General features: G+C 42.4%; 1 protein-coding gene across 3 annotated transcripts in view; it reads left to right on the forward strand.

Annotated features, from left to right (window-relative positions):
• OGFOD3 (2-oxoglutarate and iron dependent oxygenase domain containing 3) overlaps nt 1-20,943 on the forward strand; it is a 103,001-nt gene extending 82,058 nt beyond the window's left edge. For all 3 annotated transcript variants that reach the window (XM_065562708.1, XM_065562707.1, XM_065562705.1), the window contains one exon: nt 18,428-20,943. In XM_065562708.1, coding sequence (XP_065418780.1) covers nt 18,428-18,564 — 137 coding nt within the window. In that variant the 3' untranslated portion in view covers nt 18,565-20,943. The remainder of the gene's footprint in view (nt 1-18,427) is intronic.
• Nucleotides 20,944-21,390: the final 447 nt, after the last annotated feature.

Consider the following 21,390-nt stretch of genomic DNA (forward strand, 5'->3'; position numbering starts at 1 on the left):
AAAAAGCATGTGTATGCTTAGTGATAAATGGACAGCTTAATTACTTCTGTACTTAAAAACTATAATTTAAAAAAGTTTTAAATCCATGTGCTTGTACATTTAAAGTAAAAATGTATGCATGAAAGTAATAATAATTTAGAGAATTACAGGCCAGCTATGAAGGAGTTCAGCAGGGCAATCACCGATTTTACTAATAAAGATCTAGTAATTTCTGGGTCTAGAAAATGAATTCAGAACAATAATTTTAACTAATAATTATTCAGTATTTATGGTAATTGTAGTCTTCTCTGGGCATTAATTTCTCCAGCGTGTGACAGATTTTTCAACTATCTCTGAGGGGGAAGAGAGCAAGAGATGTCTCTGTCACAATTGCTCTGATGATGAGGCATTAACATTGGGCATCTGGCCAGGATGAATTGCCTGCTTTTCTGTGTTCTGTTTTTTCAATTACTAAGCTGTAGTCAGTCCCTTTAGTGTGTGCAACTCTGATGTTCGCAAGACCAAGATTAGGCAACATTTTCTAAAACACCTCAAGCTCAAAGTGACTGTGATAAATTCAGATCCTATTCTTGCATCAGTCTTTCTGTGAGAAATCAGACTTGCATAGGTGAATAGCATAGCATTTCCTTACACTGGTGAAGCAACTTGTTGCTTTGTTGTATTATGTCAGGCTAATCAGGATTTAGTGTACCATGAGAGTTAACCTAGTGATGCCAGATGTTATTGGTTTGTGTCCTATTTCTTTTTTCATGTTTGCCATTATATTATGCTCCAAAAGGCAGAGCCAGCCTATGATTCTACAAAAGGAATTCATGTTTCCTATTTCTAGAATATGGCGAGTGTGTGTTTTAATTGTGTGGGTTTCATATTAATAAAAATGAAGAGTCAGTGGCCCGGGATATTGCTAGATGCAAAGTGCTGCTCAAGTTTCTTTTCCATGCAAACTTAATCAATGAACCTCAGTTTTGTCCTGTAGCATGCCTGCTAGTCTGAGCCTTTCTTAGGCACACTGCCAATTGTACCAAATTGTCACAAAAGCCACCACATAATTTGACCCAAAGACAAATATTCACTGTGCATCATCAAACTCCTTTTCATTCGTTGTATAAACTAGCATTTCACCCTAGGGACCAAATTGTGCTTTGGCCTGATTGTGTAACACCGCTGACTTCACTAAGTCTTTGCTGTAAGGAAGGATGGAGGTTACCCCCAGCTCTCTGCCAGTGCCCTCTTCTCCTGCACCTTAGCCTGCAAATTAGCAGAACACCTACAAGTCTGTTCTAGCATCCAGAGACAGTTGTTAAACTTGGCCCATGCCTGAGCTGAATTCAGATTAGCAGTATAAAATAAGAAATGAGAGCTGGGAAGTCTATAGGGAGTGCATCCCACCTACTCTGCAGCTGGTTGTAGAATGCTACATTGCTATGAGAAGACACTTCAGGGGCTCTTGCTTTCAAGTCAAAGTGTCAAAGAAATTCCAGAAAAGCTGTTGCAAGGAGTCTGACTGGCACATCTATAGGGTCCGGTACTGCATCTACGGGCTCTGTGCCATATTGCCTGTACATAGAACCACACGTGTTCTATGGTTCTGCAGTCCTGGAATTCATCCATTGCCAGAGAATCTCAGCAGTCATTTAAAAAAATAAGTTTCCAGTCCTTATGACTGCGAAAGCAACCTTGAAAATCTAAAGAGAGCATAGTCTGGTACAGCAATAGAGCCTGCCTGAGTTTGCAGACAGCCTGAAAGTATGGACCTGAGAAGTATGGCTTCCACCATTCATCGCAGTCAAGGCCCTTGTGAATACTGCAGTTGCAGGGTACTCTCATAAAACAATCCCTATTTCATGTAATATGTATGTATTTAATAAAAGTCTCCTTGTGTTACAGCAAATATTTTGATCCAATTGTTTCCCTCAGGATACAATGTTTCTTGACATTTTATATGAGAATGAATTTGCAATTCATCTTAAACCGATGACAAGGATAATAACCAAATAATTTTGTTCCATTTCTCAGCCTTCTCTCTTAGTATTACTCAGCATCTGAGACATAATTTGTCTTCCTTTCCTGAGTAACAGCTTTAGGCCAGTAAATATGAGACAGTCAAACCTGTCAGTGCACAGGGGGGAAAATGCCTGATTTGGTCTGGAACCTTTAAGAAACCGTTCCTGCTTCCCCTTGCTTTGGAAGAGAAGTAAGTTACTTCATCTTCCTGTGGAGCAGCTTAAGTCTCCCCTGTGTGCCCACTCAGCTACTCTAGCCAGTGAGTAGAGGGGACAGAACAGAGCTCCTACCACTCCCCTGTTCCTCTCTACCCCCTTTCCCACCCATTTGCTTGCAGGGTGGAGTGTTGAGTGAGTAGCCCCTGTTATTCCTCATGGCTAGTCACAATCTGAAAAAAGCCAAGCAGCGTGGCAAGGGGGGAGCATTTATTCCCTTTACTTTCCTGTGTAGTTCAGAAAAGTAACCCAAAGTCTGCAGTCCATCCTGGTGCTTACAGTTAAAATGGAGAGTGTTTACAAAATGCAGTGGGAGACCTAGAGGATAATGCTAGCTCAGATAGGTTTTTACAGGCAAACTATAGAAGCTTGTGATTGCCTGCAGTTTAGGGTGTAATGACCTTTAGCTACTGAGTTAAAGGATTCATTCTGCCCTTACACATGCTAATATTAAAGACATTACCCAGTTCACGTAGTTACGTTTCATGATGGAGCATTCTATTGTTTCAATAATATATTTGTTATGCTCCCAGAGCCTTTTGTTTTTGTATTTTCTACTATTTATATTATAACTTTGTTGCTTTATTTATTTTTCCAGTCCGAATAAGAGGAAGAGAAGGATGTTATAATACTAAACATATATATTGTTGATTTACATCTTCAAAGTACTGTACCAATATTTATCAATTAATCCTCTCAGCTGCCCTGTTAGGAGGTGTCAATAAGTATTATCCTCATTTTATAGATTGGGAAATATATACAGATTAAGAGCTTTGTTCAAGGTTACACAGCAGATCAGTGGCATAGCTGGGACTGGCATTCAAATATTCCCCTTTCTCCATCCACTAGATTACACTGCCTCTCAAATTGAGGTCAAGATAGTAATGTTAATACTGAAAATGGTTCATCTTCTGAGGATGAACCAGATAGGAATGAAGATGATTCTAACATGATTTGTATTTGCAGATGTGATACTTACCTATCCGTCAGCATCTTCTAACGGTGGTTACCTCCTCTGAATATGGCCAAAGAGATTAAAACTAATTCTCTTTCAGTTTCATCCCCAGCAAAGGGCAACTGTTGTCAGCCTAGTAAAAACTTGGAAAACAAATGTGGTGTTTTGCAAAAGCTTGCAGCGTGTACCAGTATTTGTTGTTTCCACTCCCAATGCAGTTTGAGTGATTGTTCTAACATAGCAGCTGCTACTGTATGTACTGGAGTCTTGTTCACTTTTGTAGTCTGTTCAGTGTCACTGACTGGAATTCCAGTTGTTTCTTGATCAGAATTAAGATCAAATGGAATTCACAGCACTGAATCTTGTGTCTAATGCTCAGACTCATAAACAAGAGACTCCTGTGAATCAGAGCAAGAATCTGCTCCTTAAGAACAGGAAAGAAAGTGGGGGAAGGAAAGTTTTCTAAATGATAAAGCTCCTATCTCCTCCCCCTACCCATTATTTTTCTGTTTTTCTTAACAACGCAAGCTTCCCTCAGGCTGATAGCATTTAATGAGCCTGTCATGACAAAGCACAGCTTTTATAGATATTTGGGATTGATCTTGTTGGCAGTTTCTCACCATAGACAAGTGGCTTATGTGGAGAGGATAGGTTTTTATTGTGACAGTTTTTCCCCCACACAATTTCTGTTTTCTGTTTACAGCAGTTTTGTAACAGCAGAGCAGGTGTCACTGGGGTACACAGAGACAGAAATAGAGTGAGAAGCACCCACAAGGCTCCTTCATACTGTCAAGGAGATTTGGTTGTTGACTGTGTCCACCCTCCACCCCCTGGAGCAGAGCTTGTGGTTTATTTTCTGAACCCCAAGGGAGGGGGTTTCAGCCTTACTTTAAATACATTTTTGGCAAGGAAAAAAATATGCTGCTTAGCTGAGGTCTTGTCATGCCAAGTTCCAGACCTGTGCACATTTGTCAAAGCTGATTCCCCACTCCGGCACTTTGCAAAGACACTAAAAGGTGGGGGCCCCGCAAAGATTCTACAAATTAATACTGGCCACTGCAGGCTTGTATTAAACTCCCAAGGTTACAGCTTTTCTCTGACCTTGGAGTGGTAGATGCTGCCACCACCCAAGTGCAAAACCCCTTTGAGAATCCAGGAAGGCGCACTTGGGAATTCCTTCCTGTGGGGTACCCTCAAGCCCTTTCACCGCCCCCCCCCTTCCGGGGAAGAGCTGAGAAAGAAAGAACGGAAAAAAAAAAGGAAATCAGCTGTTGCACCAGCTAATTAAACATGTGCACAAACCTCTTAAGACACAAAAATCCAATTCTGTTCTTAAAAAGGGAAATTTTGTTAATAAAAAAAAGAAGAAGAAAATACATCTGGGAGTGTAGGCTTTTGCTAGATTTAAAAAAAAAACTACAAGGATTAAGCATCAAGAATAGCTCTCTTGAGGTCCAGCTTAACGGTAACAAGCAAAACAAAAGCACCTTGGGTTAGCACAGAGGAATCCACGAGCTATAAAGAAATAAAAGGGATAAACCTAATTGCGTCTTCCTAGACATTTCCTGATCTACTTGCATATCTGGGGGTTTAGATGAGTAGTTTCTAGGTATGATACTAACAATTTTTCATACGTGGCCCAAGCTTCTCACAGCATAACTGCTCCCTGTCTGCCTCTCCACGAGATAGGGTGACCAGATGTCCCGATAAAATCTGGACTCTCCCGATTTTTGAGGAGTTTGTCCCGCGTCCCGACTTTTTTTTTTTTTTTTTTACACTCACTCGTCCAGGAATTCGGCGGAGGGTCCTTCAGTCACTGACGGTCTTTGGCGGCATTTCGGCAGCGGGTGCTTCTGTCAATGTTTATTACCCGCTGCCAAAGACAGTCAGCGACTGAAGGACCCACCGCCGAAGACCCAGATGGGTGAGTGTAACAATCAAAAAGGCGCCCCCCGCCCCCCCCCCCCCCCCCGCGACGCTCCCGATATTTTGCACTTAGCATCTGGTCACCCTACCATGAGAACAACAACAGACAGACAAAAGGGGAGTCTTGTTTCAATTTTAAAAAGTTCTGGCCTTCCCATTGGCTCTTTTGGCCAGGTGCCCACTCACTTCCTTTTACCTATACATCGCAGTGAGACTGTTTAACCCTTTTCAGGTAGAGCAATTAGAGAACAGCTACTAAGAGGGATTTTATAGCTACTGCCTGACTGGGTGTCCATAAAAGAGAGCTACCTCCCACTTCATGTATCACAACATTTCTGTGGTTTCAGAAACCCATGGAAAGACTGATTATTGCTAACGCCATCCCAGTCATTGTAGGTCTCTCAGGCAGGACCGCAGATGAGGTTTGTTCTCAGGACCCATGTTCCTTTAGAACAGCGATTCTCAACCTGTGGGCTGGATGGTCATTCAGAAGGCTCTTGTTGGGTCACAAGACTACACCCAAAAAACCCTCCTAATCAGTGTTTCATATGCTCAACGGGGAGGAAAGGAGAGAACAAGGGGAGAGGGATCTTTTCATCCCCTCACAGAGTATCCGGAGGGGACGGTTAAGTTCTCCCTGTGTATGTACACTGACTGGTAGTTGGGGAAGTGGGTGGGGTGCCATGCCTTCCAGGAAACATTGGAGCTCAGTGGGAACTGGTGCAAAGGATTTTGAAGTGGGAGTTGTGGGTGAAAAACAGACAGCATTTGGGATGATAGGAGGGAAGGTTTAGGGCCTGGAGTCCCTACGAGGAAATTGTTGTTTTAAGTGCATTTAAAACGTGAAAGTGCCTTTTGCTTGTAGCAAGGAGCCCTGTCTGTCCAAGTACTACCGGTAGGAGTGCCATGCTGTCACACTGATCTCTGCAATTTGTGCACTACAGGGAGGACAGAGCTATACGAAGGAGGGGAGAAGTAGAAGCTGGAGAGAGTGGCCCATGGTTTTCTATTATATTTTGAGTCTAGAAATTCTCTTGCACGGTCGGGCCACTGGGTATGAATTGTATATTAAAGACTCCTAAAACTAAGCAAGTACTGAGTTGTCCAGGTGTTGCAGTGACAGGGAAAATACTAATGACTGAATTGTGGATGTTCTGGATGAAATTTTATTCTTCAGACAGCAGGTTAGCTCTTCTGATAAGAAAAAGGGTGATTCATGCTACCTTTGTATTTTTGCTGCTGACCTGGTGGGCAGTTCAGCTTGCTGGGGAATCCATGGGAAACGGCCTCCTTTTTGCAGATGCAAAACCTCAGCTGGCCATTTGGGGGGGGGGGGTCGTGAGGTTTGGTGGGTACTTTGCAGCATCCTTACACTGCAACTCCTTATTCTGCAACATCAGAACTGACCGTTCTTGTAGGACTATATGCCTGGGTGTCAAATTCCAGATTCAGGGAAGCGTGTATCCCAGGCTGCAGCCTCCCTTGGCCCCAGGCTGAGACCAATTTCTCCCTGAAAACGCCTCAGAAAACGTGGTTGGAGGAAAAATGTCTGCTCGTTCTTTAAGGCTCACTGGGATAACATAATTTTCCTTCTTTATTTTAAGATAATACATCTTATTTTATTTTTAAACCTCCTGGTCATGGATTGTATCGAGGACCCTGTGTTGCCATTTTAACAGCAAGTGCTCATAAATCAAATTGACATTTATGTGCTGAGAAATAACAATCAAGTCTTCTTTAATGAAGCAGAAAAGTGTGCTTGAAAAGAAATCTGTTAAGACGGAGGGAGGGGAAACATCCATCAAAGGCAGTTCACAATTCAGAGAATGAAAGAAAAGTACAAAGGAAATAATAACAGAAACTCAGGAGGTCAGTGTAAAGTTGTGAGACAAAAGTCACTCTTGGCAGGGAAATGCCAGGATATATAATAAGCAAGTTTCATATGGAATGAATGGCTATTCTTAGCTCACCTACTCTTTTCCATGTGTAACACATCACTAGTTTGTGTTTCTGCGTGGACGCTCAAAATAGAGTCTAGCAGCCCCAGGGGTTTTCACAGTCTGCACGACTTCTAAGTAGAGAGGTTATATTGTGAACATATCCCCTCCCAATCACAGCATCCATGTGGCAACTATAGCAGTTGACTATGTGAGAAAGTAATGTTAACTATATATATATATATATAACTGCCTTTAACAAAATCTAGCAGCTGGAAACAGAGCCAAGAGCATGGGACCAGCCAGCTCTCTGTGGATTGTGGTTCACAGCTTGTGAATTGCTGGTGTAACATCTTGGACCAAAAGTTGATTCGTATCTAGGACAAATGACAAACCTGACAATGTAGGAAGAGCCTAAGTCTGACCTCACTCCCTTTTTTTTTGGAAGCTGTTTTCTAAGTCATCTTTTGTTTTCTTGTAATAGTGAAACTTGTAACAGCTCCTGAATGTTGTGGATTAAAGCTAGAGTCTGGCTCAGAGAAGGTTCTTGTTTCAATAAGGAAGTCTAAAGCCTGTACAGCATGTGCGCACAGAGAAGTAAATTGTAGTTCTACCTGAAAATCTCTCTGGTTAGGCAACTTTTGCAGCAGTTCTGGGTGAGCTCTCATAATGCAAGCACATGGTGCTGCACAGAAAATTCAAACTCTAGGTGGGTGTTCCAGCTGTTCCCAAGGAAGCAGGATGTTTTCACACAATACATCATTTTTGCCTTCGGTCACTGTTCTAAGCAGGACCATAAGTGATCTTCATGCATGTCTCATTATGCCCTTGTTCCATCTAATAGTTGAAATAACTATGAACCGTTGGACTTCTCAAAGTCTCTGTTACTGTGGTGCTTCATTTTCATTGATGTCTTTTCCCAGGATTCTCTGGATAATGTTGATACAGTCGCTTCCTCAAATGTTTTATCTGCTGGGAGTGGAATTAAGCATTCTCTGGAGACTGCTCTCCCTTTGTGCATTTTTAGCCTTTTAAGAATAAAGAACTACTGCATTGTGGTGGGGGTGCAGACCACCGGATGCTACTTCCAAATTCTCTGACTCTGGGCGCATGGTGACTGTGCATGTGTAACCCTCAGTGGAATCCAATAGGGACCATCACTCGAAGAAGGAGTTTGAAGTACTAGAAAGCAGTTAGTAGTTTTAAAGTGAATTTTTTTCTTAATAAACCCCTAGTGCTAATGAGAGATGGATGCATAAATTCCCCTGCATCAAGATGAAAATATTCCCATTAATAGTATAATTCCTGTCCTGACATTCATCACACACAACTTTTAGGGAGGTTGCAAATTGTCTTATGAACTCCTGGAATGGTACGGATTAGAGTTTGTTACGCGCTTTGCTGCAGTGTAGTATTAGCTAGAAAATTCCCAGGTACATTTCTCACTTTAGGTTTAATTCTGTGAGCCACAGAAGAATCCTTTAAATGGCAGATAAGGCTATATACAGTATCGAACTGTACAGTGGCTATGATTCAAGCATCAAGATGTGATATTTATAACTGACAAACACCTGTGATTTGTTTTTCCCTGAAAACTACTGCATAAGAAACTTTACCACAGTCTGGCTGGGTATGTTTTTTAAAAGTACAATTGAAGCTTATTGTAACTAAGTTGCCTCAATGCTAGTGATGTCTTATAGTTTGCTTATTGTATTTTGAATACTGCCTTGCTGCATAATGAAAGGATTGCAGCTGGGCATATTGATGTGATAAACAGTGGATTGGTTGGCTGAAGATCAAATTAATTCAAATAGCTAGAGACCATTGATAGGGATTTTTAAACAAAAGCACTTAATTTGCCTGCAGTTTTGTTTGTATTTGGCTAACATCTCATGCCACTTACCTGACCACAGCTTGCTTGCTTGGATAATCTCTGTGGCTTGAGCTATTGCTTAAGGCAGATGAAGAATATAGCCCTGATCCTCTGATCCAGATGAGCTGGGCTTCCTCTTACTCAGGGTGCAGGAGGTGTCAAAGATCAATTTATATTACTGTGAGTTACACCTGGCAAGGGACATAAAAGGCAATAAGAAGAGGTTCTTCAAATAGAAGCAGGAGAAAGATGAAGGGAAGTGTAGGTCCTTTACTTAGCGGGGAAGAAGAACTAATAACTGATGACCTCAAGAAAGCTGAGGTGCTTAATGCCTGTTTTGCTTCAATCTTCACTAAAAAGGTTAATGATGACCAAATACTCAACACAATTAATATTGACAACCAGGGAAGGAATACAAGCCAAAATAGGGAAAGAACAAGTTAAAGAATATTTAGATAAGTTAAATGTATTCAAGTCATCAGGGTCTGATTAAATTCATCCTAGGGTAGTTGAGGAACTAGCTGAAGGAATCTCAGAGCTATTACCAACTAACTTTGAGAACTCCTGGAGGATGGGAGAAGTCCCAGAAAACTGGAGAAGGGCAAATGTAGTACTTACCTTTAAAAATGGGAACAAGGAGTGTGGGGATGTATCATCCCTACACCAACCTAATGGAAAGTTCCATGAGGAGGTAAGGGTCACGATGGGACACTTGCAAGGTAATAAATCATGGCCTTATGTAAGGCCCCCCTGGTGGTCTAGGATTATATAAGATGATCATGGCCTTATGTAAGGCCCCCTGGTGGTCTAGGATTATATAAGATGATCATGGCCTTATGTAAGGCCCCCTGGTGGTCTAGGATTATATAAGATGAGGTAAACAAATCATGGCCTTATGTAAGGAACGGTTGAACCAATCGGTGTGGGGCTATACATGTGATAAACACATGATTCTCCTTCTTGTCCAATCCGTAGATGTGTGATTATAGCCTAATTGTGTTATGTAATGTTGAGAAAAACTATAAAAGAAAGCTTGTAATAAACAGGATTCGGATTCAGCTTGCAACCACATTGGTCGTGTGCTTTATCTGCTCCGCATGGAACCCCACAAATGGTGACCCCGACGTGATTCGGCTTGGACATCAAGGCAGCCAGGACTTTGCCCAGAGTGAGCTAGCAGAGATCATACTAGACACAGCCGCCAGTGGAGCAGGGATCAATGTTCTCAGACAGTAGACCCAACAGGTGTTGTCTCAAAAGCTGAGCAAAGAGAAAGCAGATCCAACCAGAAAAAGGATCTGAGTGGTCAGACTCTATGTCATCTCTCATGAAGAAACTGGAACAATTGAATTTAGATATTGAAGAGGCTCTCAGTGCTGGCTCTTCTCCTTCCAGCACTCCTTCTACCAAAAAGCGCAAACAGCCATGCCCTGTTAAAGTGGAGACAGGCCTTCTTCACAAAGATCATCAGAGAAAGGGAATCTGTGGGAATAAGAGGGCAGGTTACCAAGATTTAGATGGTTTGCCAAGCTCAGTGTCAACTGGAGCACGACCAAAAACTGAACATGGTTTAAGAAAAGGCGGAGGCGGCAGCCGCAGCAGGAGGTACCGGAGGATACCGGCTCCTGGTCGTCCGAGAGAGACGTTCGTGAGCTCACAGCCGACTAAAGCGTTCGGTGAGAAAAGGCGGAGGTGGCAGCCGCGGCAGGAGGTACCGGAGGATACCGGCTCCTGGTCGTCCGAGAGAGACGTTGGTGAGCTCACAGCCGACTGAAGCGTTCGGTGAGAAAAGGCGGAGGTGGCAGCCGCGGCAGGAGGTACCGGAGGATACCGGCTCCTGGTCGTCCGAGAGAAACGTTCGTGAGCTCACAGCCAACTGAAGCGTTCGGTGAGAAAAGGCGGAGGTGGCAGCCGCGGCAGGAGGTACCGGAGGATACCGGCTCCTGGTCGTCCGAGAGAGACGTTGGTGAGCTCACAGCCGACTGAAGCGTTCGGTGAGAAAAGGCGGAGGTGGCAGCCGCGGCAGGAGGTACCGGAGGATACCGGCTCCTGGTCGTCCGAGAGAGACGTTCGTGAGCTCACAGCCGACTGAAGCGTTCGGTGAGAAAAGGCGGAGGTGGCAGCCGCGGCAGGAGGTACCGGAGGATACCGGCTCCTGGTCGTCCGAGAGAGACGTTCGTGAGCTCACAGGTAAGCGGCTGCATTTAATAAAATGGGCTCTGCTTTGTCTGCAGAGGAGGAGACGGTGCATGATTTTTTACTACGCATCGCTAAAAAGCGGGGAGAGAAGCTTCCCTCTGACACGTTGTCCCGTTTGTTGAAATGGGGGCAGAGACGTGAGTTTTTTGTTACTCCTGATACGGTCTTTAATAAGGCAGTCTGGGAAAGTCTAGGCTCTGACCTCTGGGAGTTGGTCTCTCACAGCAACAAGGAGGCCGTGTCATTGAGCCTAATATGGTGCAAATCTAAAAAACTGATAAAGACGCTTGCGGCAGAAGCCGAGGTCCAGTCAGCCATTAATGACCTCTTTCGGCCAAAAGAGGAGCCGCCTTATGTGTTGCCGGTGGGAGCCCGTAAGTTCTTTGGGGGTGAGGACACTATCGTACCACTCATCCCCAGTGCACCCAAAGCTGATCCGAGTATCGTCCCGTTACCGGACGACCCCACGGATAAAATGGAGGTCTCGAGCCCAGAAGGGGATAAGTTACAAACATTTCGGGCGGAAATGTACAAACAGGGCCTTCAGCTACAGAACATGCTAAATCAGTTGTCCCATTTGGCCGGTGAGAGCGATCCCCCGCAGTCCCACACATTGCGAGCCCTGAACCAGCCCGGCTTTCCTGTCACCAATGATGTTTGTACCCCAGAGTTCCGGGCGGAGTTCCCGGGGCAGGGTAAGCAGTTGCAGAATAGGTTGGAAAGAATGGCGGAGCCAGGCTTATCTAACTTTGAAAGGACATATAGGAAAAAACCACCGGATAAGATCCCTCTGGCGAATGATGTAGCTACCCCCTGTCCTCGTTGTGGTTTGTGGGGCTGCGCGATTGGGTGCACTGGATGGAATAACGTGTCCACGCACCGGCCACTGGACGCCGCCATGCAAAAGCCAAACGACGACCCCGCGGCACCGGACTTGCACTTGTTGTTTGCTACAACCTAAACACCTAATAATGCTGTACTTCTGTTTGTTCGGACTCCTTATTATAGGAGCAGCGGTCTTTGTATGTCCAAACTCTGTACCTTTTGTTAACCCACGACAAAATGTTTGGGTCACTTGGGCAAACCAAACTGGCCAAAAAGCCCTTTTTGCTTGTTCATGGCCACCCCATCGGATCCCTTTAGAACATGTCTTATTGGCTATCCTTATTTACACCCCAATGGTTTTCGTGGGCATTTACGTAATATTACGTTTCTTAAAAAGTTCCTTATTTAAGAAAAAGGGGGGAGGTGTGGGGATGTATCATCCCTACACCAACCTAATGGAAAGTTCCATGAGGAGGTAAGGGTCACGATGGGACACTTGCAAGGTAATAAATCATGGCCTTATGTAAGGCCCCCCTGGTGGTCTAGGATTATATAAGATGATCATGGCCTTATGTAAGGCCCCCTGGTGGTCTAGGATTATATAAGATGATCATGGCCTTATGTAAGGCCCCCTGGTGGTCTAGGATTATATAAGATGAGGTAAACAAATCATGGCCTTATGTAAGGAACGGTTGAACCAATCGGTGTGGGGCTATACATGTGATAAACACATGATTCTCCTTCTTGTCCAATCCGTAGATGTGTGATTATAGCCTAATTGTGTTATGTAATGTTGAGAAAAACTATAAAAGAAAGCTTGTAATAAACAGGATTCGGATTCAGCTTGCAACCACATTGGTCGTGTGCTTTATCTGCTCCGCATGGAACCCCACAAAGGAGTACCTGAGGAATTATAGACTGGTCAGCCTAAGTTCAATAGCTGAAAGATAGTGGAGCAAATTCTTAAACAATCAGTTTATAAGCACCTGGAGGATAATAGGGTTGTAAGGAATAGTCAGCATGGATTTGTCAAAAACAAATCATGCTAAACAAACTTTAATTTCCTTCTTTGATAGGAATATTGACCTAATGGGTGGGGGGAATCAGTATATATAATATACCTTGATTTTGGTAAGGTTTGACACAGTTCTACATGACATTCTCATAAGCAAACTAGGGAAATGTGGTCTAGATGAAATTTCTATAAGGTGGGTGCACAATTCATTTAAAGACCATACTCAAAATGTAGTTATCAATGGTTTGCTGTCCAATAGGGAGGGCGACTCTAGAAGGGTCCCACAGGGGTCAGTTCTGGGTCCAGTACTATTCAATATTTTCTTTAATGACTTGCATAATGGAATAGAAAGTATGCTTATGACATTCTGCAGATGACACCAAGTTGTGAGGACAAATTTTAAAATTCAAAATGACCTTGACAAATTGGAGAATTGGTCTGAATTCAGCAAAATGAAATTCAATACAAACTAGTTCCAAGTACTTCACTTAGGAAAGAAAAATCCAATACACAACTACAAAATGGAGATAACTGGCTAGGTGGTAGTACTGCTGAAAAGGATCTGAGGGTTATAGTGGACCACAGACTGAATATGAGTCATCTATGTGATGCAACTGCAAAAAAGGCTAATATGATTTTAGGGTGTATTAACAGGAGTGTTGTATGTAACACACAAGAGGTAATTGTCCTGCTCTTCTCGGCCCAGTGAGGCCCCAGCTGGACACACCACAATTTAGGAAGGATGTAGACAAATTGGAAAGAGTCCGGAGGAGAGCAACAAAAATGATAAAAGGTTTAGATAACCTGATCTCTGAGGAAAGGCTGAAAAAACTGGGCATGTTTAGTCTTGAGAAAAGAAGATTAAGGGATGACCTGATAAGTCTTCCAATATGTTAAGGGCTGTTACACAGAGGACCGTGATAAATCATTTTTCATGTCCACTGAAGGTAGGACAAGAAGTAATGGGCCTAATCTGCAGCAAGGGAGATTTAGGTTAGATATTAAATAAAAAAACTTTCTAACTCTAAGGCTCTGGAACAGATTTCCAAGGAAGGCTGTGGAATCCCCATCATCAGAGGTGTTTGAGAACAGGTTGGACAAAAAATCTGTCAGGGCTGGTCTAGGTTTACTTAGCCCTGCAACAGTGCTGCGGGCTGGACTTGATGACTTCTCATGGTCCCGTCCAGCCCTACATTTCTATGATTACTTTTGTGTTTCACCAGGCCTGGGGCCAGCTTAGCTGTTGGCAAAATTTAGAGCCGCTCCCTGGGCCTTCTAAGAAGAATTAGGGCAATTGGGGATGGATGGAGCATAGATGCTCCAGCCGTGCCCCCTACTGCCAAGAGCAGAAGGAGGGAGGCTGTGCCAGCTGTCCATCACCCAAGGATTCTCAGCTGGCGGAGAACCAACCGTATGGCTCTCTTGTTTCCAGAACAGCACAAAGAGCCAGTTCCCTTGCTTGCACCTTCTGCTACTCTGCTTCTTGGGGATTCCACACACGCTCTGCAGCTTCCATCCCTGCCCTTCAGCTGCTTCCACTCTATGCTTTCTCCAGCCTGCCCTTCCTTCACACCCTTAGTTTCCACTATCCTTCCCATCTCTTTGCTGCCTTCCCCCTCCACAGCCAGGCTTGTGTTTCTGCCATTTCGTGTGTTATCTGCAGCCTTTCTGCCCTCAAATGTCCCCACTCCCTCTTCCACGCCCTTAAAAACCCCTTAATGCACCTGATAAATTACACTGTATCTATTTAGTGTTACTGTAAAAGCCATTTGTTCTAGATGTGTCTGAAATTTATTTGCACCAAAATTGCTTCCCAGGCGAGGAAAAAGAACAGACTCTGTTTCCCCAGTGCAGGAATTGTGAATTCTTCAGCCACTCAGCACCTACAAGTATCTTCTTCCTTTGGTGTTTAATGGGGATTTGATGCACAGTAGCAATAAAAGTCATTTTACATAAAAGCTGGAATTAAACTGTTACAGCTGTAAAAGAAGAAAATTAAAATCACATCCTGGATAGTTCAAAGAATCAACTTTAGTTAACTGGCTTAAACAATGAATTGAAACATCACTACCTTGATTTGCTCATTGTCTTTTTAATAAGAGTTTGAACAAAAATGCTTGAAAGTCAGTTTAAATGAACAATGGCAAAGCTAGTGAGCACAAATGGGTTATTTAGAGAACCAGGTACATGGATAGAGCATAAAGAGAAAACTAGATAAATAAATACACTCAGGGCAAACAAGCTTTGAATTAAGTCCTTGAGAAGATGTCAGCATGTTCATTTTGATGCTCAAAGGATAGTAATACATTGCTATTATGTGGAGTGCCTTTCATTCAGAAGAACAGGACACCAAGGATCATTATCAACTGTGCATGTAAATTAATATACTATATATAGCTTTACCCACCATTGACATGCAGCCACAGGCAGGGCAGAATGCAGCATATGATTTTGCGATGCTATTCAGCGGTCTGGAACAGAGGTAACCAAATAAGTGATTTCAGTTCGGTGGCCAAAACAGCAAATCTGGAAACACATTCTGCTTGTTTCAAGCCTAAACTGATTTTTTGGGGGAGAGAGGCAGGGGGGAGTGTTTCTTGCTGAAACAAAAAACAACAAGTAGTTGTTCAGGTCAAATGAAACATTTCAGAAATGTCAGTTTGAAACAATGTTGAAATTGTTCATTTTGACATTTCCCATATTTTTGTTTTCATTTCTTTTATTTTTTTTGTTAACACTATTCACATTTGACACAAATTCACAAATAGGTTTGGTGCTCCAAGAAATAAATTTTTCAGCAAAAGTACTATTTGCTGAAATGTTTTTGTTTAGCTCTTAGAACAGGTTCCCTATGTAAATTTGGACAGCAACTGAATCCACAGGGGCAAGATTTGCTGTCAGCCTCAACAAAGCAAACAGCAGGGATTAGTTTGCCAATCGAGGCTGCAGGACTTGTCATTTTATTGAGTTCTGACTAATGAATGCCACTTAGAGCATCTAAATGCACTTCCTACATCAGCAGTGACAAAGCTTTTGGACCTTTTTAGTTAGCATTTCTTCTCTCTCCCACCATAATTAGCTGTTTGTGCCCAGTTCTGGAGTACAGATTGCATAATTGAAACAATTTACCTCAATGTGGTGCAAACTGCAGTAGTGAAATAGTAAGGCAGCCAAATGACTCCAGTGGCTTAGTGGTGAGCATCTCATAGATAAATATATTGCATGCAGGAGTCAGATTCTCAGTATGGGAGTTCCCCAAGATGAACTTATAACAAATCTCAGACTACTGTGATCAGTGGAAAAATTGCCTGAGTAGGAAAACATAGGATTCGGATAGGACAGGTGTGCAAAGAAAAATACTACATGCTGCGTCAGCTTGAGTTAGGGCTGGTCTACACTACCATGGTAAATCGATCTAACTTACGCAACTTCAGTTACATGATTAACATAACTGAAGTCGACGTAGTTAGATCCACTTACCGCGGTGGCTACATCTCCCGTCGACTTCCCTTACACTTCTCGGGGAGGTGGAGGACACAAATCAATGGGAGAGTGCTCTCCCATCGATTTAGCGTGTCTTCACCAGACCCGCTCACTCAACACTTGCTGGATTGATTGCAGCAGTGTCAATCTATTGGTAAGTGTAGACATGCCTTTAGTTACTTAACAAGCAAAATCAGTACTTGGTCCTTCTAGTGAAGGCAGGGGGCTGGACTCGATGACCTTTCAAGGTCCCTTCCAGTTCTAGGAGATAGGATTTTGTTTTTAATGGAGATATCCTGTTAAATAAATAAATTCCTACGTTGTTCATTGGCAATTTGGAGCAGTGAAAGATTGTGCAAGTGTTAGTGTTCCCTTCTTCTTGATGCTTCACTTTGAGCATTTCACCTTATTTTGATAGCATTTTAAGTCTATGTAAGCAGGTCATTCATCTGATTTTAAACTGGATAGTCCTCTTTTTGGGTGGTTTGTCCCCTAGCCAGTACTGAGACAAAAACGGACATGCCACTTTGAAAAGTGTGCCTCTCTGCCCCTCAGTGTGTGAGGTCATGTGGGCAGGCCAGCACACTCTTCAAAATGGTGATCTCTATGTGGCGTGACCTCATACGCATCCTACGTGCGAGGTCACAGCAGTGGGGGTTAGCCCATGCCACTCCTGGAAGTACCAGAATGTTCGGTATTCTGGGAATGCATGAATGGCCATACTAAGTCTATGGTACTTTAAAAAACATGCTGAAACCCTCTGGAACGGTCCTACTGGAAAAGTCGTCGGTGGTAAAGCACTTACCTACAGGACTAGAGCCATTTGCTCATCACGAAGCAACCACCAAACCCATTCCTTTGTGGAATTGCTTTCTTTCTAAGGAAAGAGCAATTGGAACTGCATTGGGATATAGAACTTTCTGATCTAGCTGAAAAATGAATGTTCTGACAGTGCACAAAGCGATTGCAAATACCTGAACAATGGCTTGTGCCCTTTCACAGCTGCTTATAAAGTCTACTCTGGCTTTTTCCAGGTTGGGAAATTACCTTATGAGATGGATTTGTGATGTTTGATAGTGAGAAATTTTGGTAAGTTACTGGCTTTTTTAAGAGCCTCCGTTGCAAGCCAGTGATAGCATTTGAGAACTTAGATAATCAGCAGTGAGAAAAAGAATCAAGCTAAAAACTTCTGCTTTTCACTGTCTTTTATAGTTATATGACTTTAGTCCTTGTAAAAACACCCAACAAATGAGAGCTAGGTTCTTGCAATTAGGTGCAGCCCATAGTGGGAAATATGGAGCCACTTGCCCTAGTGGAGCAATGAGAGAGAAACTGCCTCAGGAAGGCAGTTACTTACCCCATTTTGTGGAGTGCAACTTACTTATCCCCACCATGTGTGGCAGGTGAAGTTTGCTGGCCTGTGCTTGAGGGATGGAGCCATGACATACACACTCTATCCCCTTAGGGCACCATGTGGAACAATCCGAATTTGCCCCGAAGATGCAGACACTGTAATACTGTCTGGCCCTGATGAGCCAAGCACTTTTCCAAAGGAGGTTGCTCATGCTCTTCCCCTTTCCTCCGTAGAATTAGAGACCAGCGTGAAAAATCAAACCTGAGTCCCATTCCTGGCAGTTCAGTACACAAGTGCTATATCTTTATCAGGGCAAATTAGAAGTGGCTTCATACTTTCCTTGGCCTCTACTCACTCTTTATCAAGCTCTAGGGCTCAGCTGAACCCCGTGTCTTCATCATTTTAGCAGAAAGGATTGATGCACCTTTTAATCAGCTTCGTAAACTGTCTCAATGTAGCCCATGGTTGTAATACCCATTTGTCTTCCTGGTGATAAAGTCCTGAGTTTTCTGATAACTAGAGAGCAATTAAGCCTAAAGAAATAGCAGCTGGGCCAAGACACAGCAACATCACACAGAGAGCCACTAGTCAACGGTGTGGTATAGGCCCTGTCACCAATCTCCTACTTTTGTCTCTTACAGGTCGGGTTTCCTTTTTCACCTCTGGGTCGGAGAACCTTCATCGAGTGGAAAAGGTTCACTGGGGCACTCGTTATGCCATTACCATCTCCTTCACTTGCAATCCCGACCACGGCATTGAGGATCCAGTCTTAACGTAATCCGTCCTGGGAGAGAATGTGAGGTCGAATGGAATGATAGGAGAAGCCCTGTGAGGGGAGAAAATGGAGATAATTTCCTGTGTAAATTCCCAATCAATTAAAATTTCCCTACCTGTATTTAATATAATGTAACATCATTTTCACACATCTTCCTCCATAAGTGTTGCAAACAGTGCCTTAAGGACCATATTTAATTCAACATTCTGTTAAAAAAGGGTTTTGTTTTTTTATTCATCCAATTGAGGAAACAAGACCTTTTTTATTTTAGGTTACTTTGCTTTGAGGAATGCAGAGAAAACATATTGAACCAAGTTCTGCTGGGCCCTATGCCATTGTTAGCTGGTGTAATAGACCAGAATTTGGCCCTTTAAATCTTGTCATCTCCATCCTGTCACAACACCTAAGATAGAACAAGAAGGACATTATCCTCCTGTTGGCCAGCCTTTGTTCTTCTTGCAACCGATTCTCTTAGTCATGGGCATTATTTGCAAACACACACGTGGTTTTGTCTACTGGAACTTACTTGAACTGTTCTTTAGATTACTACAGGTATTTAAAGCTAAACATGGGGGGCAGGGAAGGGGTGCAGGTGAGGAGTATTTAGTATCAAATAAAATTAGGAAACTAAATTGTCTGTTTGGTGAGTCAATAGCCTAGGGCTTCAAAAGAGCAATCTCAGTAGTGCAACAGGGATGGCCAAAGTGCTAACAGGATGTGTCATATTGGTCTTGGCTCTGATCAGGAAGAAGCATTTGATGTACTTGGCCCTGGGGTAGTTCTTTTTTTCCCAGCTGCATCTCCATAGTGACCATGAAGGTAGTTGCACTCAGCTCTTTGTGTGAATTGTTTTGTTTGAGCATTTTAAATGTTTAATTCTTTAAATATAATTAAAGGAAATTTCAAAATGAAAAATAGTTTAAACTTCCAAAATGTTTAGATTTTTTAAATTTGAAACAAAACATTTTGATTTTTTTCTTCAGATTTTTTTTTTAGGATATTCCACCCAAGACAATTCTGTGACATTAATAAATTCACAAAATGTTTTGAGACCCCAAAGCTGCATTTTTCACTGAACATGTTTGTCTAAAAGTTTTGTTCAGCTCTATTTTTATTGGCTTTAATTGGCAATAAAGCACTTCAGGCATTTGATATTTGGTTGAAGGGCGCTCTGATTTTGTTGTCATGCTTCACAACACTCAACTGCAGTCATGGAACAGCTCTTAACTTTCTGGCTCAAATAATGAATCAAGTTGTTCAGAAGTTTCTGAACAATTTGCTTTGGCCTAGTGTGAAGATTTTCCCTTAACCATGGATGCTCATCTATGGTATGTCTACTGGAATAATGTATTTCAAGGACTTCAGAAAACCGTGGGTTGTGCCATAAATATAGAACTAGTAGCAAAACAAATGACTAATCTTGTAAATTACTTTGCTTTATTGTGGTAATTAAGGGATTTGCAGATTAGCATTTTGATCATTTAATTGTAGGAGAAACAAGAAGTTTCCTTAGATACTGAGTTCTGATGAAAGTCTTCTATTGACAGTATAGTGTGAATTTGCGTCACTTCTGTAGAAGTCTGTTGTAATTGGCTTATAGGAAACTGCGTTGTGATTGCCTGCATTTCACATGCCTTTTTCCCTTTTTTTCTTTTTTAATCCACTTATGACATTAGATATATTTAAATATTGGAGGATTCAACTGCAGCTCAGTAATAAAAGGTGGCTTTTCTCATTGGTTCCATTGGTAGAGTTATCAGCTGACATGCCTGCAAGGCGAGTCTGCAATGAGTTTTTCAGTTATCAGCACACCAAGACAGACTCTTTCCATGTGAAAGAGGAAAACTTGTCATAGTGGCTGGATCTAAAGAAATAAAAATATTAAAGTTAGTTGGATAGCATGTCTAAAGGCCTGATCGAAAACCGGTTGATGTCCATGGAAAGGCTCCTAGTGACTTCAGGGACCTTTAGATCAGGCCTTAATTGTACACATATGCAAGAACAGGATTAACAGCAGCAGATTCCTTGAGTTAGTTTTGTTATTAAAGCTATCGTGTCATTTCAACTTAATTCTTCAGGTTTTTTAGTGAGTTACAAAAGAATCTTCACTGCAATTTGCCACCTTAAAGTGTTTATTGGTTATTTCTGTGTTTCACACAGGCTGAATTGTTTTGAAAATAGCACATCTTTCAGAACCATCTTCTAAAAAGCACTTGTTTTAATGCACCAGAGATTAACATAAATTTGTTATACAGTTGCGGGGGAGGAATCTTAAGCAGTTCCCCGTTCAGGTTTTTCATACTTCAAAGACTGCCTACAGGACACTTTGCATCTCCTTCATACTGTGAATTCTGACTGACATTAAAACATATCTAAGAACAAGTTGTGTATGTGTTTACATTTATAATGAGATTTCAACCTTAATATTGATGTTCTCAGCAAGATGATCAAGTCTGTCAAATACCAGTCTACTTACGTGCTGTAGTTTGAAAGAGAATCAATATATTTTAAAAAGAAGAAAGAGGCATAGTGATTTAAACCTCTCTTTTAGAGTCCCAGTACCAATCAAGATTGTTTATACTGAAGCTCTTACATTTTGTCTACTAAAAGTAATATCCATAGAGAAGAAATTAGAACTGGAAATGCAGTATAAGCTAGAAGATTCTGATTACTGCCTCTAGGTACGAAAAATAAAAGAATAACCAGAGAAAGGTTTCAATGTATAGACCCATAGACTGTAAGGCCAGGAGGGACCATCATGATCATCTAGTCTGACCTCCTGCACATCACAGGCCACAGAACCTCACCTCTCACCCCACTTCTGTAATA

This window comes from Chrysemys picta, chromosome 12 (genome assembly GCF_011386835.1).
Source record: "Chrysemys picta bellii isolate R12L10 chromosome 12, ASM1138683v2, whole genome shotgun sequence".
Taxonomy (NCBI): domain Eukaryota; kingdom Metazoa; phylum Chordata; order Testudines; family Emydidae; genus Chrysemys; species Chrysemys picta.